Here is a 24,805-nt window from a genome sequence, read left to right as displayed (position 1 = left end):
ATGCCGATGCGATGCTCTACCAACTGAGCGAGGTCAATTGTGAGTTCATATTTTCCCGTGAGAGGAGTGAAATGATGTAATGTATATGAAATGATTCATATATGAACTGCGGATGTATATGAGAGTGATAAATGATCGTCGCAGTGAATTTCAATTTGTACATATACATATACATTGGAAATTCACTGCGACGATCATTTATCACTCTCATATACATCCGCAATTAATATATGAATCATTTCATATACATTACATCATTAGTTTATATTACTGGGTAGATGCCTCTAAATAGTCTATACGTTTGACTGTTAATATCCAATTTGTGATTACTGTTTTCACATCTTAAATGATGTGGCATTTTTTAAGCGATGACGTAAGTCACGGTGATGACGTAATCGCTTTATGTCATGAAGCGATGGACGAGATCATTTTGTCTGTTGGGCGTGATCGAACGCATGTAAAGTGGACTGAAATCAAGTTTAACTTAACAAGAAATTGCTGCGTAGAAAAGCAAAATACTCCTGTGCAGTTAGATAGGATCACTACAATGTATAAACGAAGGAGACTTATTATATTAGATGAGATCTATTAGATCTAGTAGACAGAAATTTCTAAATTCTTTTAATATACTGGGCCGCTGTGAGAAAGACATTGTTTGTCCTTAAGCTACAATCCCAGACATAACCTCTTGGGAAGGTTGCACATATACACCGCAATTTCAAAAACTTCGACATAAATGTAGTCTACACAAGATGTTTGCCCCCCCCCCCCCCCTCTCCCCCATATCAATGTTGAAGTATTTCTGAACATTATGATAGACAATATGCTGTGATTGAGGTCTGTAGGTAGACTTCAACATTGAATGAGGGGGGAGGGGAGCGAAAACTTGACGACCTTCCCAAGGGTATTGACGGGGATTGTAGGCTCCCACGCGGTCGTTCTTTAGGGATGATCGTGTTTCACTCCCCTGGGGAGGAGTGAAACACGATCGCCCCTAATAACGGCTCCGTGGGAGGGTAACCTTAAGCTTGCTCGCGTGTATCGTATGTCATTTTTCGGATGTCACGCTACGATATTACGCAACCTTTGTTGAGACAGCAAATGGAAATCCGAAAAAATTTATTAAATTCAATTGAGCAAATCCACGAAGAAAATGTATTACCCTATTTTCATCTGTGTGACTCAAATGACTACTGCGCAACATGACAATTATTTGAATTCCAACAAAACCTCACAATCCTATTTATGCAAACACTAACATTGCTTTTTAAGTTAAAAATGTAAGCTGCAGTTGGATAACAGTCTTTTTACGCACAAGGTGTCTGCCCCATCTTTTTGCGCCATTTAATTTAATTTCCTCCATAACGGAAACCTAATAAGCCAAACCGAAGCCGTCTGCTGACCTGATTTCACTAGAGTTTTGGCCTTGCCATGGGTATATGAACTATATCTCGCATGATATGTCACTGGAGCGTACCCAAATGGAACGAAAAGAAATCAACGCAACTTTTTTTGTGGGATTTAAAGTTTAATTTTTTTTGTTTAATCGATCAAGCTTTGAAGATTGATGTCACCACTTCTTCTTTAATTTCTTTACCACTTCTATCCTTTCAGGTACATGAAACAATGTTCATAACTAAAACTAACACAAAAGGACACGGCACTTGTCGCGGGGACTCGGGCGGACCAGTGGTACATGAAAGAGACGGCACATGGTATTTAGAGGGCGTTCACAGCTGGGGGCGTCCAAGCTGTGGTCAGGAAGGCTACTACGATGGTCAGGCCGATGTGCGAACTGTTCTTAAGTGGATCAAAGACACCATGTCGAATAACTGACAAAATACAGTGTATCAGAAAATGGTCTTTACGTCCACGAGCAATAAAAATTAATCACTGTGCTCGTTGAATAAGTTGTTGTCTTATTGCCTTATACGCCGAGTTATAATGAGGTTTTTTTCATTCCCCCTGGCATATTTTGGAAGTATTCGCCAACCAACCTTACAAAAAAGAGGAATGCAATATACCATTGCTAGTTTTTATACGGTTTAATATTTGCAACGCTTATATACATATTTTACGTTTTCTCTCGTAATAAATTTGTGAAAAATTTTACAATTCTAAACAAGTTAACAATCGCATATTTATAAATAAATTAAATTTACGAAATAGAACACAACGGTAGAGTGATTATTCCACTATCTGATAGCATGTCTTTCACGGATTTATATATGAAAAAAAAAACTGGCAAAATCTTAAGTCATTCATTTTGGGTTATGAGTTTTTCCAGATGCCTTTTGACATCATTATTAAAAATATTTGTTGATTTTATTTCGGTAAAAACATCGAATATCTGCAGCATAATCAAGCAACTTGATCTCTTCTGGAAAATTTCCATTGCTATGGTAAAACTTAAGCACAAATTTTTTCGGGTGTATATAATTCGTGAATGGTGCACCCATTGTTCCGTAAAGAATATTCTTAGAAGGCAGTGCAAAAACTGCCCGTCCCCACACTGGAGAGCAATTGTTACCCGCGAAATCCAAGCTGCATGTTAATATTTTCGATTCACAATTTTCCTCCGTTGCCTTATCTGTCCACTAGTCCAAGCGTGAAAAATATTTCTTTACATAAAGGGATTTTCTCCACGAGCGTTTACTTCAGCCAAATTGTCCGCACCATGTATAAACACTACATTGGAAAACTCGGCACTGTAATCACTTCAAATTCATCTTCATCCTAAAGAAACAAAAATAAAATTAAACCACTTTTAAAACTAAATATATACATGGGTTGTTTCCTTTTTTTTTATAAAAGTGGCGCCTAAAGAGCGCCTGATCGCAAGTTCAAGTCAAGCCGGGCACCGGTATTTTCTTATGCCCCCTAGTGGGCGGATGGGGGGGGGGGGGGGGGGGAAATCCCATGTGAAAGGGGCGGTGATGATATTCGTGTCTTTAAGGGGTGTAAATTGTAGGGCGAGCCGCTACGTTTTTACGCTAAAAATGTCGATCTGAGTTTCCAAGACAAGGGAGCGTCTGAGTTTTTCAAATCTGAGGTTTGAATTTCGGGGTCTGTGTTTTCGACACACCCGGGAGGTAACATAACTCAGTAATAACCGACCTCTTCGTCGACTTGTCGGCTCTTTTGGTGTTGGAAGCAGTTTTCACACACTCTCTCAGGGTTCATGTAGCCAAACTGAGGAAGAGGGATTCTCTGTTTTGAACATTCACTGCAGAAAACTTGACCGCACGCCCTGAAAATGTAAACAAAATTAATAATGCACATTATGTAGATCTCTAGATCAAAGACAGCACCCATCGATCACTACAAGCGGCTTTTAGTTAAGATTGACAAAAGTAACTTGCGTTTGCCTTAGCGATTTTCACTTGAGTGTCGAAAGTAATTAGCGTTTGTTTTGGTTTTGCATTACTACGCTTACTGATTGGTTAAAAAAAAACTCGCGCCACTTTCTCGACCAATCAGCAGTAAAACCAAAACCTATCGTGACTCGCTCGCACACGTTTTCCCGCGCTTCGTGCAGGCTGCATGCGTTTGCCGTTTTGCTTGATTCACTGGATTGTCTGTGTCCTTTGTGATTGACCACAGTGATTACTTTGGTTTTCGTTTTACCGCAATCCAAAAAAGCGCTAAATAAGCTCATTACGGCTACGTTAACTAGGTGTAGATACGTTAACATTGCTACTTTAACTTTTTGGAACCAGGCACAGCTTTGCATTTAGTTTAGGACTATTTATGGGTTAGAGACTGTTGTGAGTGTTTTGTTTACAAATACACGCACGCGCTGGCCGCACAATGAACGAGAACTTTCAAAATGGTTCATAAAATTGTTCATCATCTGAGGTCGTTCATATATACAGTCAGCGAGAAGCTTGTTGAAAGCAAGTCGATGGCTTTCACAATAATCGAGCATCAAGCAAGTCAATCGCACAAAAATGTATTTTTTGAGCTGCAGTTTACCTTTGAAAATGTAAGCGCCTCAGGTTGTTATCCGCTTCGATTTTGTTTGGTATTGGATCGTTAATAATTGGAGGAATATCTATTTTTTCCACTTCTGCGAGCCTTGAAGCTGAATACATTTTCAATTATGCGCGATTTTTGTGCGTTATTGTCAATAATGCACTGTCGGAGTTTGCTGACGACAGGTAAAGAAAAATCACGTGATCTATTTTAACCAATTGTGTGCGTGGATATTTGACAGTGAACGAACATTGTATATTAATTAGCTATAACGGTTGCTATAGTTTGAAGACGAAATTCACGGGGAGACCATTTCCTAACGGGAAAAACTTTTGAACACCTTAACTAATCAATAAACAATTCACTGATATCAATTTAATCAATCAAGTTATCTGTGAGGCCAGTTCCCATTTTTCGCGCAATTAGTTGAAGTAATTAGAATAATTAGTTGAAGTATGCATCAATTTAAGCAATAGAATTCTAAGTATTGAATTAGTAAGTATTATATTGTTAAGTGCGAAAATGGTGTAAGCGATTAGTATTGTTTTTTTTTTCTTCTTTTCTTGTTAGTATTGTTAGTTTGATTGTAAGTGTAGTGTAAGTAGGAAGAACTGTGCGTGTTTAATAATTCTTGTAATTTTGTAATTTGTATTTTTTTCTTTTACTGTATGTTGTGTTTAAGCAATTAATAATAATAATAACAATAATTTTTTAAAAAAAAAAAAAAAAATTCCTAATCCCCGAAGATTTTCCGATTCTGACTGTCCAATTAGAATCAAGCAAGAGCGCTCCGAGTGATGTCACGTGATCATCGAGAATCTTCATGACATACGTGACCTCATCAAGCGAATAACAGCAATGTGCGTAAATAAAAAGCTTTCACTAACCTGCAGTGATGCTGCCCAGCGGAAATCAGCCAGAAAACATGAAAAAAAAAAATACTGTTATTAGAGGAATTTTGACCAGAGTTATGGCAATCGCTTTATGGTTATCGCTTTAGAGTTTTATCATGGGGTCACTAAGACAAATGAATTTTAGAGAGATGTTTCAAATATTATGTAAAATGTTGCCGTGCTATTAGTAGATTTTTGGTACTTAATTTTTGTACTCATTGCTCGAACTTTCAGCGGAATCCATGTTGGAAAGAGATGCAGCAGTGAGTTACTGGATAAAAACCCAATTCTTATAACCGCTATTATGAAGAATGTATGGAGATGAGTAAAGAGGATTTGTATGTCGATCTCAATATACCTTTCTTCTGAATTGCGTGAATCTCTGTTTACAGTCAGCGCATTCCCGCGCTCTTTCATCCGGGACCCAAATAACCGAATCCAGCGGCTTGGTAACCACCGGCTGAAAACAACAAATACCACAACAAGAATTAACTCGGTTGACGTAATTTTGCAAAAAAACAAATTAAAGAGCTTGCCAATGTCCTGTATAGAGCGGTTTTCACTTGTGTCGAAAGTAATTCTCGTTTGCTTTGTTTTTGCATTGCTACGCTTAGTGATTGGCTAAAAAACTCGTCCACTTTCTCAGCCAATCAGAAGTAAAAGCAAACACGTTTCCTCGCGCTTCATGCCTGCTACATGTATTTGCTTCGAGTTTTCATTGGTTCACTGGCTTTTCTGTGACCTTTGTATTTGGCCAGAGTGAATACTTTGGTTTTGGTTTTACGACACTCAATTGAAAACTACTCTATAGCAGTTAGAGGACGAATTAGAATCGATCGAGCCTACGGTCAGTTTTGCCAGATTAGTTGCTCGGCAAGACGAAATACAACGACCTCATGGTTAAGTCTGCATCGGACCAAGCGTCCCATACCGTCAGAGCTAATCGTGGTTTCCCAGGCACAAAGCATGTAGCAGTATTTTTATCCCCCCCCCCCCTTTACGGGGCCTATATGGTGCCTCTGTCCACCCAGGTGTATAAATGGGTAGCGGCGAATTTAATGCTGGGGGTAACCCTGTGATGGACTAGCATCCCATCCAGGGGAAAGTAAAAATACTCCTGGTCGTTTCATGCTATGGAAACAGGGATAAGTTCCGGCCTGATGGGCCACTCGGCTCGAACGCAGACTTAACCTTACCATTATGGAAAATAAGTCCACTGGTTAGAGAGAGGCCTCCTTATTCATGTTTACATCGCTACTTCAGCCGAGGGGCCTGAAGCGGTAAAATGGAACTGAGATTTGGACAAATTTTAACTTTGAAAATGGGATTTGGGTTACTAGAAAAAAGGAATCACAACCACAGAATTGTGACTGGGGCTGAGATTTGGGCGAAATTTGGCAAACAATAGGCTGGGAAATGGGATTTGGGCAAAATAAGGACTGGGAAAAATGGATTTAGACCCCCCCCCCCCCCTCCTTTAGGACTCTCTCAGCACATGCTATCCCACTTCAACCCTAGAATTACCTCTGTGTCGCCCTCGTCATCCTGAATGGCCGGGTCTTGAGTTGACCAAGCGGTCTCGTCGAATCTTAAGAAGTAATCGACCCACAACTGAAGCCTTCTTGGGTTGGACACAGGAAATAATGTCTGAAAAGACAGGTGACACAAACAGTTGAGTAAAGATTCTATTACGCTGTCTCCTAGACTTGCTCCAGGTCGCTCGTTCCGCACGCGAGTGACTGCGCGGACACATAATCGAGGAAAGGCTCGTCCGCCATTTTTGTTTTTCATGCCCGCGCGCACCCCCCGTTTTAGTATCCAGCGGTCCCCTGGAAATCAAACGAGCGACTTGGAGCAAGTCTAGCTGTCACCTACAGAATTAAAACAACATACAACGAACTGGAATTTAAAAGTCCATTTCTGGCACAGCAAGATCCAAGACCAATACACAAAAACGTTTTGCCCGTGTTCATTCTCTTCTAAAAGAAGTTGCTGCCAGTTAATTTTATTTGTTTATTTATTTATTTATTTATTTATTTATTTATTTATTTATTTATTCACTTATTTATTTATCTATTTATTTATTTTTTTGCCGACGTTTAATCCGACGTCTAGTCAACTTGATATTATTTGGTCTGTCACGCAACATGCGGGACGTTGCGTGACAACTTTGGCTGTCTTTCGACACCACATTCATTCGTTTAACTTTCTCGCTGTTATATTATCCCCTCCCCATAGAATAAGAATGCCCAAGAAGGAGGAAGGGGTAACAACAAATTTATCTGCCCTGTACACACAGTCAATTAAAAAGTCGCAAAGGCTGAATTTTTCATCTGAAAAAACAAAAGAGCTGCTTTTGTTTGTATCAGTAAGCTTGAATGCTAAAGCTACCTTCCTACCTCGGTGTACTTTCTGTAGGTTGCATTTCGGAAACTTTCTTCCTCTGCTTTTAAGTGAGCCCACAGCGATGCGGTCAAAGTTGGAACCGAAAGCTTTCGTCTCTCATTTACGTTGTTACACAAAAAGTTTCCAAACCTGCAACAGACGGACACGTTGTTCAGCATACAGTCAAATAAACCTCAAGTATTCGTCAAAGGTTGCTAAGCAACAGTATGAGGTCGATTGACGTCATGATGACGAATAACGTTCGCATAAGTCGCGGAAGAAGAGATAGAAAAAAGGAATAAGCTAGAAATACAACGACTCACCATTGCGAATTAACTTGTTCTGCTATTCTAACTAAATACACTGGAGTAAATTCAAAAGCGCTAGGGAACTGTTGGACAATCTGCAAGGCGACAAAACTTAAATGAGAAGAGTTAAACAAGAATATATATATATTTTTTTTCATTTCAGTACACACAAAGACAAAACAAAGAAAAGAAAACCTATAGATACATTAACAATACTTCTTAAATTACAAGACAACACGGTTGTTAAAATACAATACAGTGACACTATTTACAGTAGAATTACTTAATACATTACTACGTTCTAAGAGATAGCCAGTTAAAGTATCACCTACGTCACTAAAATAAGAATACATACATGAACACTAAAGAAAGACAAAAAGGGAGTGTTATCCACACAGTATTCCTCTTATGACTAACAGTAAGAGTAGTGGGGAGGGCTGGAGAACAGCGTCGATAACTGTTCAAAATGGCTTTTCAATTTGATATTTGAAAGTGAGTTTCCTAATATACTCTTTCGTGTTTATTTCTTTTTTGAGTAGTTTTTGTGTATATAGATAGTATTTGGCGGACAGGAGCGTATAATTAAATTTCCTTAACAATTTAAACGAGCCTTGAGAGCAATTGCTTGATTTTTTCCCGAACAGAATTTCTAAGGGGCTTGGCGAGGAGGTGTCATTTTCTTTGTTAAACCACTTGATAACCTCCGAATAGAACTGAATTGACCAGCGGCAATTTAAGAAAGTGTGACTTATTGAGTCAGGTTCTTGACAAAATAAACAAAACATGTCGTCTTCTATACTGAAGAAAAAAAGCTCTTTTTTGGTCACCACTATTCTATGAATAAGTTTGAAATAAAATTCTCTCATTTTGTTTTCTTTGCAAACATTTTTAACACGGCTGAAGAGATCATCTAGTCTAAATTCTTCCGAATGTAAGTCTCGAGACCATTTCACTTCAGCTTTTATCTCTTGATTGTCTTTGTTAATTAGGAGCCAGTAATAATCTTTGTTTTTCATTTTGAGTAGGTCTATTACAGTATTGGGCGAGAGTTGAAAAGCATCTACGGCTAGAAAGGTGCTCTTGTCTAGAGGTTTTTCCCTTGCCTTTTTGACTAAATGTTTTGGTATTGCTGAGACAACTTGCATATAGGTTAGAAAATTGCATTTAAGCTCGTATCTTCGGACAAATTCCGGATAAGTAAACAATTTGCCATTTTCTTTTAAAAGATCTAGTATGAGAAAACAAGAATATGTATTAATTACTACACAGAGTTACGCCATACAGAATCACTAGTTATGTCCTGGCCGCTATTGGTGAAATTTTAAAATTTAAAACTTAAACAATTTTTTTTTTCATTTCTGGGCAATCAAACGCGAATAACGCACTAAACCAATCTGACCTGAAGCGCGGGAAAACGTGCAACCGGTGCCAAGCGCGGGAAAATCATGCAACCAGCGTCAAGCGTGGGAAAACATGCAACCGGTTACGTGTGGTTTCGTTTTGTTCCTGATTGGCCCAATACGGCAATGCTTTCGCTTCGATTGATTAAGTAAGTTGTACGAGTAATAAGAACCAATAAGGAGCAAAAGTGCCACGGGAACAAGTTCTCGAACACTCAAAAACAAAACAATTTGTTTTACCAACTGACCTGCCACACACAGTCCAAGAACTGTAAAAACACGGGAGACCGCTGACTAGGACATGATAGATGGCCCAGTCTGTCACGGAACCGATGTCCAAATGATATCCACTCCTTTTCTATGAGAACCTTTAACAAGCCATAAAAACAAGCTAAATGTATTTTTAAATAAACTAAATATTTTTAAAACGATTCTGATAGTAGTATGACAGTGCTAAGCACACACTCAGTATTGTCCACCTTTATAATCGTAGTGTTCACTATAATTAGTATATGTAATACTGATATCGGATTTATTTACCTTTACGTACCTAATATCATTGTTATCTACCTGTTTAACCTGATATCAGCATTATCAACCTGACATCAGTGTTATCTGCCTGTTAACCTAGTGTAATCTGTTAATTCTGCTTTTATCTGTAGAACACCATGGTACGCCAAGTGTTATTTACCTGAAATCCTGTTATCGTTCTATAAAATGGGTCCAGTAGGAGTTGAGCCAGTGACGTCAGTTGTGACGTTCGATCCCAGCCGTCACTGCAGTGCACCAGGGCAGCGGCACCTTTATCAACAAACCGAGCAATAGTCACAGCACCCTGGTACCGACAAACACCAAAAATAACAACAATAAGAAGACGTCTTGATTAAGGAATTGTCACGATAATGATGCCCGTATAATGATGATGATGATGATATGATGACAACTTTATTAATGAAAACAACAACACACAAGAGGTTACAATCGAAGAAAAAACAATATATCAAGTTTAATCATAGCCTGCGTGGCCGGCGTTCAAAGGGGAAGGAGAAGGGGAGTTCGAGCGCGAAGCGCGATCGGGGAAGGGGGGAAGGGGAACGCCTGCCCTGACGCTATTGTTTCTGTCGTTTTTTACGTCTAGATTCTGAACGCAAAAATCGTGATTGGTCAGAATTTATAGAGTGTGAAAATTGATTGTTCTGATCAGTCAGATGTATGTCATTCAATCGATTTTTTTGATGGCTGTGGTCTGTTCTCAACTTTCATTCAATGCAGAGGAATCCAATGGCGAATGTTATGAGCAATTTCTCTGCGAAGCGGTTGATTCTTTAAAAGAAATCGGCCGTTGTAGGATTTAGTATCAAACTACTGAATTTGCGAAAAAATTATATTAAGTTATAGCAGCCGGTAAGCGATACACGCTGTGAATTATAAAGTTGTTTGGGTCACGGCCGGTTGCAATCCGACACCATAAACTCCAACACCGGAAACGCTGGTTGATTGAAATAAATGTTCTCTCAGTCTCAGAACGGCAACTTTCGTAACAAATCCGTAATTGAAGGGTTCAAGGAAGATATATCTGACCTGATCTACCATCAAAAGATTTTGTTTTGCCATATTTCTGACAAGAAGACGAGAAGAAAAGAATTAGATAGGCAATTCAAATGGTGAAGGGTTTTATTCCCCGCGAAAATCGGCACCAATCAGATTGGATAATTTTGACAGCCAGACGTAAAACAGAGGGCAAGCAGATGACAAGTACTTTAGGGGCGGTATGAAAAAAAAAAACAATAGCGTCAGGGCAGGCGTTCCCCTTTCCCCTTCTCCGATCACGCTTCGCGCTCTCTCCTCGCACATTGCGCTCGAACTCCCCTCCTCCTTCCCCTTTGAACGCCGGCCACGCAGGCTAGTTTAATCACAAAGGCAAGCAACACAACTAAGTCTTTTTGGGCCCAATCCCGCGCTTTCTGTTGCACGAAGCGACTAGGAGTATCCCCCCCCCCCCGACCCCGCTGAACAGGATGCTTGTTTCCCCTCCCCCCTTCCCCCGGTTACAGAGAGGAACTGTGAGCGTAATGTGTCTTGCCAAAAAAAACACAACAAGATGACACAGACATAACTACCGGCTTAATCAGTTCCTACCGCAAAACGGAAGTGAGGGGGGGGGGGGTGATTACTAGAACGGGAGAGGAAGGGAGGGGAGGTGGACGCCAAATTGGGGTAGAAATCAATGACATCAACTCAATGGGCGAATGATCGACAGGAGAATGAAACTTTGAAAAAACCCAGGTCTACACATTGCACTGAAATCGGCTGTAACATGAGGTTGTACCTTTAGGATTGACGTGATATACGCAAGCCACTGAGTCGACTCCAGGTGCGAGAGCCATTTCTTTTGTGCTGAAGATTCACAGACGCCCTGCAGTCTGTACAAACTGTCCCGTACAGCGTGAATATTAGGAATATCAAGAAATAACAGCTGACAGCCTTGGTAACGGTTCACCGTGTCTTCCGTTCCTTTGCCCTGTGACGAGAAAAACATACGACAAAATCATTTGTTTTCTTTGTCCCACGCCCTTGACATGATGAACATTCCATCTTTCTTCTTTCACTACCGAGCGTAAAATTTACCATTTTTCTTTGTTAAGGGACGGACCATTATTTTCTTGGAGAGGGGGGGGGGGGGGGGGGGGGGGATGAAAAATTTTCCTCTGCAAACTTTTTTTTTAGTTTATGCACCTCTGCAAACTTTTTTTTCGAAATTCTTACTATTTTTTGTTATACATATTGTGTTTGCAAACAATTTATTTTGTCTTTTCAAGCCCTGCAAACAATTTTTTTTCAATATTTTTCATCCCCCCACTCCAAAAAACATAATGGTCCGTCCCTAATCCCCATACAGTACGCTATCGACATTGCTGATCTTAGCAGTATGCAGCACGAAGAACACATATGACCCAGTATATGGCCTTGGGCACTTCCTATAAATGGGCTAAAAGGGATGTGCCGCTGGATGGGGTCGCATTTTCACGACTGGACTGACTATAATGGGGTCGCCTTTTCAAGCATTTTTTATAGGGTGACTAGAATGGGGTCACACTTTTCCGGGATTTTGAGAGTAAGAAAATTTTGCAAGTTGTGATTTAAAAACGGAAAGATTCGCCGAAAAAAGTGTTACCGCATTTTTTTGCTGTTGTTTAATATTTGACAAACGGCTCCCAGAAAGTGACTAAGTTGGGGTCGTGAAAATTACATTTACCCAAAAGTGACTAAGATGGGGTCTATAATTGGCCATAGAATATGACTATAGTATAATGGGGTAGGGGTTCTGAGAGGCCAGCGGCACACACCCAACAAAGATTGACCCAAGTACCCCCCCCCCCCCCCCCGGGGCCATGAGTCTCCGTACCTCAGTAAATAGAGTACCGGCCCGGTATTTGAAAGGCCATGGGTTCGATTCGTCGGGACTCAGATTTTTTCTTTGTCCCACGCTCGTGACATGATGAATATGATATCTTTTCATACCAAAAATATTACTAACTATTTTGTTGTCAAATAAAACGGCACAAATTTACATGTAATTTCTATAGTGTCAGAAACCTTATGGGTTTCTGATAGTGTGCAATAACATACAGTCCGTGTCTTTCTGGGTCGGCGAGGGACAAATTTGTTTGGTGTGTACCGAGATTTGGAACAAAATTTTTGAGATCAAACATTTTCATTTTAACGTTTTAAACAATGAGCGCATTCACACTATATTGAAAGATTCAGTAAGACTTAGCATCTGCTGTTAAGTCTCACAGTGTTCACAGTAAGAATTGACATTTATATTTAATAAGAAAGGGGGAACAAAGAAGACTATTTTAAAGGAGAAGTTCACACTAGAAAGGCCATTTATTTTCTTTACGCCAATAAAAAGTTTACACAAAGATATGTTATTCACCAAAATTTTAGCCTCCACCGTTCGCTAAAACCCTACGAAATCTTTCCCCTACTCGACAACTGAACGCCGCCATCTTGGAGCTGTTAATGTATGCGTGACGTCAAAGAGCTCAGCCTGAAGTTTGGCGGGATAATTTTAATAGTCGAAACTCCTTGTTTTTTGTATTTCTTGGAGCTCTGTTTGAACAAAATGGAGCTGCACAAACAGCCATTTTGACAAACAAAAGCCACTACGAAGAAACAAGGAGTTTCGAGTATTCAGGCTGAGCTCTTTGACGTCACGCATACACTACCAGCTCCAAGATGGCGGCGTTCAGTTGTTGAGTTTTGGGAAAGATTTCGTAGGGTTATAGCGCACGTTGGAGGCTGGAGTGAACTTCTCATTTAAAGAAAGAGCATGTTTTGTTTTCAATTGTGCCACACGCACCTTCAGCATATTTCCTCCCGCAGCAAACATTGATCTTGCATCAAAAATAACGAGCTTGTCTGTGTAGTTATTACATTTCCTCGCAGTGTTAATGACAAACTCATCATCAGTTGAGTTCTGAAAAGGAACAAATAACACTAACTCAAAAAAGCAAAATTAGTTAACAAGGTAATTGCGACAGTTCAAAATCGAATACGTGTACTTCCAATGAGAACAGTCCTGTTAAATGTTTGTTTTGTTTTTGGATGTACTCTGGGTATTTTTGTTATCTAATGTACTACTTTTCTAAGCTACTTACAGCAATTTAATAAGGGTTTTCATTGCGCTATGTAGCCTGGTATAAAGATTGAACATGCTCACTGTAAACAGAAAGGGATACTTTTAAAATAAGACAAAAAGACAACAAGACTATTAGAGGCCGGCCGAGGCCGGCCTGTAATAGAAAAACTTCACGTTTTCCTTTTACTGAAAGCCAAACATAACAGTCGAAACTCAAAATTTTTTTACTGAATGATTTAAAGTACTGTCTGTCTGTCTGTCTGTCTGTCTGTCTGTCCTGTCTGTCGGTCGGTCGGTCGGTCGGTCGGTCGGTCGGTCGGTCGGTCGGTCGGTCGCTTTACTACCGTGTTAATTCTTTGTTTACCAAAACTGCTTAGTACTACGTAAATGCAGCAATTAAACAAATTCACTATCAAACAGCCAATTTGCTATAAGTAAAAACTTTTGTATCGAACTACCAAGGATTGTGTATAGGCGATCAGCGTTTACAGATTTTAAACTGTGGTAAGCGGAAAACTCCTCAATTCAGAAGATTAAAGTTTTATTTTTAGTTAGTTGATTACCTTAAAAGCGGGACCAGTCTTTGGCTGTGCACAACGCATGATAAAGTTTCCTTTCTTAACATTGTACCAGCACAAGACTGGAAGACGACCCTGGAAGGACATGAATATTGGTGAGTAATGGGTCATCGTAAGTTTGGGAGGAAATCAGAAAGCATTGAGCCACCATTGGTAAGCATTGAATCCACATTGGTAAGCGGCACTGTAACAACATTGGCAAGCATGCGTCACCATTGGTAAGCTGTGAGGCACCATTGGTCAGCACTGGTGAACACTGGATTGATATTTGTAAGCACTAAATTAACATTGGAAAGCAGTGGATCAACATTGGCAAGCAATAAATCAACATTGGTAAGCAGCATTGAATCAACATTGGTAAGCAATGCAACACCATTGATCAGCAAACGAGTCCCCATTGATAAGCTGTGGGCATCATTGGTAACCATCAATTGGTAAGTATTAAATTATCATCGGTAAGCAATGAATAACAATTGGTAAGCTGTGAGGCATATTGGTGAGCATTGGTAAGTATTGAATAAACACTAGTAAGCAATGAGTCACTGCTGACGGCTGTGAGGCATCATTGGTAAACATTGCTAAGTACTGAATCATCATCGGTAAGCTGTGAGGCATCGTTGGTAAGCAGTGAGTTAACACTGCTAAGCATTGAATGAACACTGAAAAGTAGTGGATTATCATTGGTAAGGGACAAATGGACAAACTTACCTTGCTTCTAAATGATGCACACTCTCTTAACGTAGAGTCCTGTAGACAACACAAGGCAATAAACAATTACGGCACCCTAACCATCCGATAAGGCTAAAATGATATTCTTTGACTGGGCACCTAGGGTGTTTACTGTTTGCCGGTCTGGAATAGACCGGTTTGAATGACCCTTGAAATGATCTCAGCTGATCTCATTCTTGTTTGAGCCAATCAGATGAAACTTTTTTACATGCTTTTAAAACACTTTAATGTGTTTTCCTGATTGATTTATTACACTGGCCTCTGCAATTATTAGCTTTGCTGCACTGAACCTCTAATAGTCTAAGAGTACTTTTGATTTACAAATTACTGTGAATGGAAATTCCTTCATGTTCTTACTTTAGTTTCACGTTTGCTGATTCGGTTCAAAACAACACGTACGAATTCCCACTTGTAGCAACGTTTTATTGCATTATTTAGAAACTAAACTACCCTCAAAAGCTTACCTGTATTTCAGCAGGAACATAAAAAAGCGGAGGGTAAGAACTACAAAGGAGAAATTCCTGGTTGATCACACTCACACGCCACTTGTCTGAGACCTAGAACAAGATAAGAGATCATAAAAAATGATTTAAGAGACAAATCATGTTGCAAACACCAAACAGAAAACAGGCACTCGTGAATACTCCAAAAATTGAAAATCTTTCGCGTGATACTTAAACTGCAACGCGCACAGTAAGTCAAGTAGCTAAACTCCCGTTTGTATAGTATACATCTTGAAATCCCGATCAAGATAGCTGCTAGTACATCACAGGGTTACCCCTCGGCAAATTGCCTCCCTATATTAAAAGTTCTCAAGTACCCATTTAATATACACCTGGCCCGGTCGTTCCAATGACGAATAACGCTATCCACAGGATAAATCACTATCCTGTAAATAGCGTAGTTTGTTTTGCAACACGTAATATCCATTGGATACTGTGCTTTATACCATGCCATAGAAAATACAGCCAATCAGAATACAGGAAAGCCGTTGTATATTCGACGGTATTCAACCCAACCTTCCCATAGTGCGCTGCGACTGTATTCTCGACGAAATTTAGTAAGCGTATTTTCTATGGCATGGTATAAAATAGTTACACAACACTTTCTCGTGGTATACTATGGAATATCCCAATTGTCACTTGTATTTTCTTGGCATACACACTCGCCTAAAGGCTCGTGTGTATACCGAGAAAATACAAGTGACTTGTGGGATATTCCATAGTATACCACTCGAAAGCGTTCCATAACTAGTATTTGTCCACTGGATAGCGTTATCCACCTTTCGAAAAGCTGAGCCCTGGACCCAGTTGTTCAAAGGGTGGATAATGCTTTCCTTCGTATAAATCACTATCCAGTACATACATGTTAATCAAGTCACTGACACTAACGCACCTGCTGTCTCGCAAACTCTTCATGAAAATCATACACATTCCATCCGCTTAGTTCAGTGTCTCTTGGCAGTGCCCTGAACGAAAAAAAGAAGAAGAAATATTTCAAGTTAACGAACATGAAAGAAACTAAATGAAGAAGCGATCTCAAGTCAAATACTCAGAAAAAAAGATTTTCTGAGCCCCCAACGGGAGTCAAACCCATGACCTTCAGATACCTGTTGGACGCTCTAACCACTGAGCTATGGGAGACTCGTAGCGAGCGAGGTCATATACTAGGTTCTTATGTGTGACACATGCCCTGTCATAGCTGAAGGCTCAATATGTCACAGAAGGCCACATAGTCAAGGTGAGTCCATTTCTGCAAATCGAATACAAACCATAGAATACATTGCAATACGTAATTCTCCGTTGGAATGTACAATCTCTGTCTAAATGTTCACTTACTTTACAAAGTATAGAGATGGCGGATTGTCGACAGCATTCATAGCCAGGAACTCCAATCTCTGATAAAACACACTGATGTACAAATTCAAGAATCTGAAATGAGAAGAAAAAGAGACTTTTAAATTTAATACAAGAAGAAAGTTTGGCTAATTTTAATTCTAACTTGATTTTCGATTGATGTAGAGCATTGCTTAACCCTCTTTGTGAGATGCTAGTCCTTTCGGAGGTAGCCATTTAGACTCCTACGAGGAGAAAACTCTGATAGTTACTCCCTTGGGTAAAGTAATTCTCTAAAAGTAGTTCTTTACCCAAGAACACAACATAAAGACCCTGGGAAGTCTTGAATATGATTGTTTCTCTCATTTCACTGATAGGACACAATCGTGTGCATTTCGCCCTTGAAAGGAAAGTTTTGAAGCACACATTGAGTGACAAATACTCAGTACAGTTCATGCAAAATAATTAACATAATGTTCACTTAATCTGATACTCACGTAGATGCTGGTATGAACTCATTCTTTAGTCTCTCTGCGGCATTGCTTATAATTTGTACTCCTCCACTGAATGCCGCCGCCAATAATCCTGCCCCCAACACCCCTGAAGTACCCTGAGGAACTAACTGGGGCCCATCAGACCCATGTGAGCTCACACCTGCGACACTGCTACTACTGCTACTGCGTGACAGAATCTGGAAACTGCTGCAACTGCTGGGGCGTGTGATGTTATCTGTGGAGTCATTGGAGGGCGGAAGGTCTGTTGCCTGGGGTTGGCTTGAAGGCTGTTTACCTGACAGAAGTGCATTAACTTTTTAACTGCTGACACAAGTATTGTTATACAGACAAAGGTATGCAAAAAAATTTCAGAAGAGGAGGAAACCATTGAGTACATATCAAATTATTTTAAAGAAAGTTTAGGTTGTAGAAACCAATAACATTTTGTGTTCTTCAATTTTGCCTTAAATGTCATGTTACAACAAATACAGTAACTGTCATTTTCAGGTTTAGGGTGATTCCTTGGTACTAATATGGTGACCCCCCTTTTTATTTTAAAATTTAAGTTCTCTTTAAGTAAACGACCAACTCTGATTACCATGTCCCCTCTCCCCTGGTGCACATCACATTCACAGCCTACCCTCCTCCTCAAAGTAGACAAATTGGTGGATACATGTACCTGACTGATGTTCACTCCCCTCCCCAAAGTAGACAAACTGCTGACAATCTCACCTTCACTCCCCTCCCCCTCAGAACCTATTGATTGCAAGCTAGATTCTTTGCTGGGTAAAGATGCAAGGATGGAATCTGGACTGGACTGCATGCTCACAGGATCAGGAGGCATATAGAAGCTGTGCAAATATTGCGGCTTGTTCATGAAGATTAACCGGATTGTGCGGAAGTCCCAACATCGCACTGTCAGGGTTTTCACATCAGAGAAACCAGCATTGCCTCTTACGGTCCTGGAGACAACCTCAAGTGTAGAAGACAAAGAAAGAAATATATCTTTACTTGGTTTCAACAATTACATTATCAGCAATCTGCTAGTCAGGGGGGGCCGGCCCCCTCCTATCTTGGGTAAGGAGTGACAGGGGAGTCTGAAGCTCCTGCTTCCTGTACCTTTTACTCACCATTCCTGCCCCTTCCTTAGTGGATCACGCCATTTGGTACTATTTCTGTAGCAAAATACTACGTTATGTTTGTTTCTCAATTTCTCCTGCTTCCTGCTTCCTTAGGAATCTCACTTTCTCTCCTCTTTTGTCTCACCTCCCTACCCCTCCTGCCTCTATTCTCTTGGACACCCGCCTCTTGTACCCTCCACTAGTCAGTGTTTTCTGAAAGTGTGTCAATCTGTTTACAAACGTTGGTTAACAGTGCAGGTTTGTTTTCCACTGAACTGCATCAACATGGTTGATTTCATGAAAACAACATATGGCATGAGTAGATTGTATTGAGTAAGCATTCTCTGGGTTTGCAGGTGAATCTCCATTCCACATACAGTAAACTATCTCTTAATGGACACCTCTAAAAGATGGACACTTCTGTAAGACAGACACCTGGTGTTGGTCCAGTCCCTGCCGTTTTTCAGTCATTTTACTGTAACTACATGTACACTCCCTATAAGATGGACACCTCTCTAAGACAGACAGTTGGATACAGTCCTGATGGTGTCCGTCTTAAGTAGAGGAGACATTTTGTAACAGATAGTCCCGGAATGCAAAGAGCAGTTAATGAAGGACCTTACTTTTTCATCTTCTCCTCTGTCAACAGACTGAATATTGTTGAGTGCCACTGTCATTGACATATCCTGAATGGAACGGAAAGGAACGGAAATGAAATCAAAGAGCAGTTAGTACCGGTGCATACAAATGCAGTGTTATATTTTATTTTTGCAAATGAGTTTCAGTTGTACTAATAGTAGAACCTCAATTTAACGAACCTCTATATTACGCGGTGGCCTAATGGTTAGCGCGATCGACTCCGAGTCGAACAGCCCGGGTTCGAGGCCTGGCCGGGGCGCTGCGTTGTGTTCTTGGGCAAGACACTTTACTCTCACAGTGCCTCTCTCCACCCAGGTGTATAAATGGGTACCGGCGAATTTACTGCTGGGGGGTAGCCCTGCGATGGACTAGCATCCCATCCAGGGGGGAGTAGCAATACTCCTAGTTACTTAATGCTATGGAAACCGGGATGAGCTCCGGCTGTATGAGCCTCATGGCTCGGACACAGACTTTACCTTTTATATAACGAAGTGCTCAGTATAGTGAATGATATTCTTCGGCCCGTTCAAAGTTACAGTAAAATGTATGTAACAGGACCTCAATAAAACGATTCTCAATATAATGAAATCCTCATTATAACCAACACAATCCAAAATCTTAAACGTAAAATGTATCCTGATATAATAAAAAAAATGTCAACATGCGATGACAAGCAATGGTCCACCAAGAAAAGTATGTAATCTCCTCAAATAGTTTAATTTGAGTATTCATCACTGATAGCGTTTTTCTAGTTCTTAACATATTGACTCTTGCTTATTTAATGATAGTGCATTTAGTACTCACATATGTGTACCCAGCTGCGGTAAGACCTGATAAGTGACAGAGAATGACAAGTCTAAAGATAAACAAACAGAAATGTTAATCATACAGGTATGATTAATCATGTAGGTCCACAATGCAGGGTTTGTACACTTTTTCAGGCTAAAAATTCAAGGACTTTTCAAGGACTTTCCAGGACCCTTCTGGGAAATTTCAAGGACTTTTTTCATGAAATTTACCCCAAATCAACTGTTGATGTGCTTGCTGAAGAACCAAAAAAATCGCTTATTTTGGCGGTCTTCTCATTGCCTTGAAGCCTTTAAACGTTGAATAAAAAAAATCAAGGACTTTCAAGGACCGAAAACCAATTTCAAGGACTTCCAAGGCCTTGAATTTTTATTTTGAGATTCAAGAACTTTCAAGGCGCGTGCGAACCCTGACAATGTGTACAAAGTGATAGATAATCTAAGTAGATCTGCAATGTGTGCAGAGAGATAGAAAAGCTAACATCATAGGTCTGCAATGTGTGTAGAGAGCTAGATAATCTAGCATCATAGGTCTGCAATGTGTGCAGAGAGAGAGAGATAATCTACCATCACAGGTCTGCAATGTGTGCAGAGATAATCTAGCATCATAGGTTTGCAATGTGTGCAGAGAGATAATCTAGCATCATAGGTCTGCAATGTGTGTAGAGAGGTAGATGAGCTAACATCATAGGTCTGCAATGTGTGCAGAGAGGTAGATGAGCTAACATCATAGGTCTGCAATGTGTGCAGAGAGGTAGATGAGCTAACATCATAGGTCTGCAATGTGTGCAGACAGGTAGATAATCTGAGAACATAGGTCTGCAATGTGTGCAGAGAGATAGATAATCAAGCATCATAGGTCTGCAATGTGAGCAGAAAGAAAGATAATTTAATTGTAGAATTAATGCAGAGAGATGGATAATTTAGCATCATACACCTTAAGAGCATACAATATGTGCATGATCGTTTTGACTGTAAATGAAATTAAAAAGATTAAAATTTAATTAAGCTCTAACTGAAAGGACAAGAAATTGTTTACCTAAAATTTGTAAGGTACATTCTGCCAATGCCTCTGTGTTTACTGACTTCGACTACCACATCATCAATTACCATCTCTACCCTTTCAGCCTCGCCTGCAAAAATCAAACATAGGCATACAATTTATCCTTGAGTTTTTTCTAGGAGTCATAAAATGTTATTCATAGGTTTTAGGGTAACAATAACAGGGAACCCTCGAGCCAAGTGGCCCATATTGCTGGAGCTTATCCCGGTTTCAATAGCATTAAGCGGCTAGGAATATTTCTACTCCCTCCTGGATGGGATGCTAGTCTATTGCAGGGTTCCCCCCAACATTATTTTGCCGGTACCCATTTAAACACCTGGGTGGAGAGAGGCACTATGAGAGTGAAGTGTCTTGCGCAATAATACTTATTGCCGTACCTGGCAAATCAACCACTGAATCCCCAAATGCAACAGGGATCTCAAATCCAGCTTTCTTCTTACAAAGCGAATACAGCTCATAGTCAACACACCATCTTGGTACAGGCTATAAAAGGACATAATGTTTGCAATAAATTCATTAAAAAAGTTGTTGTTGTTCCCAAGCAGGTATTACTGACTTTACATTGTACCAGCCTGGGCGTTAGTTAATGCTTTAAGATTTTTAAATTTCATTAAGATATATTACATGTATTTCCCTAGTCTATTTACAGTCCCCTGGCCTTATTATTAAACAAATACAATTATAACATAGCTAGCAGAGCCGCGCAATCAAATTCAGTATACGTAAGCGTGCTCAAAATCCCGATGGAGCACGCTGATGACGTAATCGACGAGCGAAAATCTCACTGAGTAAAGCTCATACTCGATCATACGCTGCGGATGTTTTGCTAAAGCGATGACATATTATCTTCGAAATATGAAAAGTGAATCCTTTCAATATTTTCCCAAGGATACGAGCTACAAGGTAAGCTGTTTCTTATTACGAGAAGGAGAGCGAAAGAGAAAATAAATTCGATTTTGCCGTCAAAGTTGTTTGTGTGCTTTCCTTCATTCAAACAACAACAACTAACGTGCGAGTCTCGAAGGACGAAAATCATTTTTTTTCACTGCCCTATAAATGTGGAAGAATGGGCCAACCATGAATGACAACAGCTCCATGGCACTAAAAACTAGCTGCCTGACGAAAGTTTTGGCGTTTTAAGCATTACACCAAAGCGTCTACGGCTCTGTTGTGATTTTGCCGCTCGGGAAAAATTAACTTCATCGGGCGCTTCATTCAACTACCGTTTTCAAAAATGTTTATTTACATCAATTACAAATAAAATCGGTCCACAAAAGTACTTAAAACTAAGCATGGAACCGAATTCTTTGACTCTTTTAACCCTTGGAATCTGTCCGGCTGTTCGAGGTTGTTTTGTTTTAATTTTCTTCCACGCGGGAGTAAACATTTTAATTTTAATTCAGCGAAAACTTGGCTCAGAATCAACAGTGCTCAGTATTTGCTGTTTTCGTCATTTTTTTTCTTCGCTCTGCCACCGTATAAACTTAGTCAATTTATCAGCCATTTGACACAAACTGCTCCAATCGTGTAAACTTGTACATGTGTAATTTATTGCTCGACCGCTAAGTTTATGTTCTCACACTGCACACAATAAACACAATTTTTTTCCCGCGGCCGGTTTTGATGCACAATTCCACCGGCAATGTTATAAAACAATTGGTTCATGCTTTTAGCTGTGCTCCATCGAGTTATGGAGCACTTGGAAAGTTTGGAGAGCACTCAAGAAGCTAGAGTTGCCCTCGGCTATCGCCTCGGGCAACTCTTCCGCTTCTTTCGTGCTCTCCAAACTTCCCGCGTGCTCCATAACTCGATGGAGCACGCTAAAGCATAAACCAATTGTTAACCAGAGCATTTCTGCTCCCCCTGGATGGGATGCTAGTCCATCGCAGAGTTACCCCCAGCATTAAATTTGCTGGTAACCATGATTTATACACCTTGGTGGAGAGAGGCACTATGAGAGTAAGGTGTCTTGGTAAAGAATGTAATGCAGAACCGCAGCCAGAGGAACCAGAATGCTCTTGAAATCCCGAGACTGGCCCATTAATTATTAGGCCACTGTGGCTCCCCCTTATAATAATAATAATAATAATAATAATAATAATAATAATAATAATAATAATAATAATAATAATAATAATAATAATAATAATAATAATAATAATAATAATAATAATAAGAACTTTATTTAAGTGTCTATTCTTCTAGCTAGCCTTAAGCTTACTAATCGGGAACACTGTTTAAACTAAAATATAATATAAGTACAAAAACGATTCTGGTCTATTTACATTAAATTATGCTACATTTTCCAACACTCTTTGTATTTACATCTAATTCCTACAATTAAGATACTACTTTAAAATACGGAATATCGAACCTATATTTAATACTTATAGGATGGTTTCGGCTCAAGAGTTGCAAAGGTGACACCCTTTGCATGTGTCTCCTCCGACAAGTCCACTGAGTTCCCTTCCCCTGATGTTCGCCTTGAATCGCTGCAAGGACGTTTCGTTTTTGTCCCTATTGTCTAATTTCGACCACATCAATGGCCCAAGGAAACGAAGGGAATGTTTCCCGTACTTGACAGTTCTTACTCTTGGTCACAGTGGACTGCAAACAGTCTATTTCGCATCTTAACAAGCTCCTGAGCTCTTCTGTGTCACATGGTTAAATAAATTAATTTTTTTCTCCATTTTTTTGGACATCTCACATTCATTATGATTGCATGCATCTAAAAAAGCCACTTTAAAATGAAATGAAACTGGTTTGAGAAATAGACCGAAAATAGATCATTTATAACACAATGCAGCTCCTGTCATCAACAACAATTTAAATTTTATGTACCTGTGAGGCTGTTAGGGTCAGTTCCAAAAAGATTTCACCGTGCACATTATCTTTGGCTGACCCTCTTCCAAGAGAATACCAGCGTGCTGTTGTTTCCTCTGACAGAAGAGAGAGTGGGATTTGAACACGCCCCATGAAGTCATCACGATTCAAAGTATCATAGTCCCATATATCAATCTGTATATAGTGTTGGAGGCAGCAGCTGATTGCATTCTCGACTAAAGAATAAAGAAAAAAATAAGTCTGTGTTGGGTCAAAGCATCTCATCTTGCCAGAGCTTTTTCTGTTTTTTTTTTTTTTGCAGCATTAAGTGACAACTCTTACAAATGTACATGTGCGAGACAGCGAGGGGTGCAAGGCAAGGCAGCAAGGCATATGACGCAAGGCAGTGAGGCATGCGAGGCAGAAATCACTACTTCAAATAAAAAGGCTAACCACAAGCTACCTAAGCTAACTGTAGGCTAACCATGGCCAGAGTGCCATTCAGGCTAACTGGAGTGCCATTATATTATTTTAGGCTAACCAAAGTGCTATTGAGGCTAACCAGAATGGAGTGCACACCTTGCTGCCTCGCACTTTGTAACGACCCTTAAGTGACTATCGGTATATCTACCCTCCTGGATGGGATGCTAGTCTATTGCAGGGTTACTCCCAGCAGTAAATTTGTGGGTACCCATTTACAATGATACAGTCAAAGGGTGGAAAGAAACAATGGGAGTAGTGTCTTGCCTACAATGAAAGAATGCAGCACAGTGATACTGAGCAGGCCTAAAACCCGGACCACTCAATCTGAAGTCCAGCACCCTAACCAACAGGCCATTGCACCTCTCATGAACACTAAGAATGATACTGTACAGTAGAATCCCAATATATTATTTCTCAAAACCACGGTAATTCTCAAAACTCCTGATTTCTTGAACCAATTTTCATTTCCCTTGGATAGTATTTCTCTGTAATTTTACCCCTGACTTCTCAAACTTCCCGATTTCTCGAAAAAATTTTTGTTTCCCCTGGAGGGAAAGCAGTGTTTTATCAAGTTTAAAACACGAGACGCAGCCGAGTGTTTTAGACTTGATAAAACACGAGCTGTGAA

At 40.0% G+C, this 24,805-nt stretch overlaps 1 protein-coding gene across 2 annotated transcripts in view; it reads right to left on the bottom strand.

The window, feature by feature from the left end:
- The window catches only part of LOC144631718 (uncharacterized), a 140,779-nt gene that overhangs the window by 111,897 nt on the left and 4,077 nt on the right, over positions 1 to 24,805 (bottom strand). Inside the window, exons 3-25 of one of the 2 annotated variants that reach the window (XM_078490237.1) lie at positions 23,713 to 23,930; positions 21,249 to 21,354; positions 20,848 to 20,941; positions 19,807 to 19,858; positions 18,987 to 19,049; positions 17,975 to 18,215; positions 17,246 to 17,537; positions 16,752 to 16,844; positions 16,309 to 16,381; positions 15,378 to 15,470; positions 14,893 to 14,931; positions 14,170 to 14,259; positions 13,328 to 13,444; positions 11,291 to 11,482; positions 9,653 to 9,796; positions 9,210 to 9,329; positions 7,577 to 7,656; positions 7,268 to 7,403; positions 6,393 to 6,515; positions 5,227 to 5,328; positions 4,863 to 4,873; positions 3,118 to 3,250; positions 2,043 to 2,736 (exon numbers count right to left, since the gene is read on the bottom strand). In XM_078490237.1, the coding sequence (XP_078346363.1) occupies positions 2,689 to 2,736; positions 3,118 to 3,250; positions 4,863 to 4,873; positions 5,227 to 5,328; positions 6,393 to 6,515; positions 7,268 to 7,403; positions 7,577 to 7,656; positions 9,210 to 9,329; positions 9,653 to 9,796; positions 11,291 to 11,482; positions 13,328 to 13,444; positions 14,170 to 14,259; positions 14,893 to 14,931; positions 15,378 to 15,470; positions 16,309 to 16,381; positions 16,752 to 16,844; positions 17,246 to 17,537; positions 17,975 to 18,215; positions 18,987 to 19,049; positions 19,807 to 19,858; positions 20,848 to 20,941; positions 21,249 to 21,354; positions 23,713 to 23,930 (2,660 nt within the window). In that variant the 3' untranslated portion in view covers positions 2,043 to 2,688. The remainder of the gene's footprint in view (positions 1 to 2,042; positions 2,737 to 3,117; positions 3,251 to 4,862; positions 4,874 to 5,226; positions 5,329 to 6,392; positions 6,516 to 7,267; positions 7,404 to 7,576; positions 7,657 to 9,209; positions 9,330 to 9,652; positions 9,797 to 11,290; positions 11,483 to 13,327; positions 13,445 to 14,169; positions 14,260 to 14,892; positions 14,932 to 15,377; positions 15,471 to 16,308; positions 16,382 to 16,751; positions 16,845 to 17,245; positions 17,538 to 17,974; positions 18,216 to 18,986; positions 19,050 to 19,806; positions 19,859 to 20,847; positions 20,942 to 21,248; positions 21,355 to 23,712; positions 23,931 to 24,805) is intronic. The other variant, XM_078490238.1, reaches the window with a different exon arrangement.

This window comes from Oculina patagonica, chromosome 12 (assembly GCF_052425735.1).
Source record: "Oculina patagonica isolate OP01 chromosome 12, crgOcupat, whole genome shotgun sequence".
NCBI classification, from domain to species: domain Eukaryota; kingdom Metazoa; phylum Cnidaria; class Anthozoa; order Scleractinia; family Oculinidae; genus Oculina; species Oculina patagonica.
This window is presented reverse-complemented; position numbering and strand designations above follow the sequence as displayed.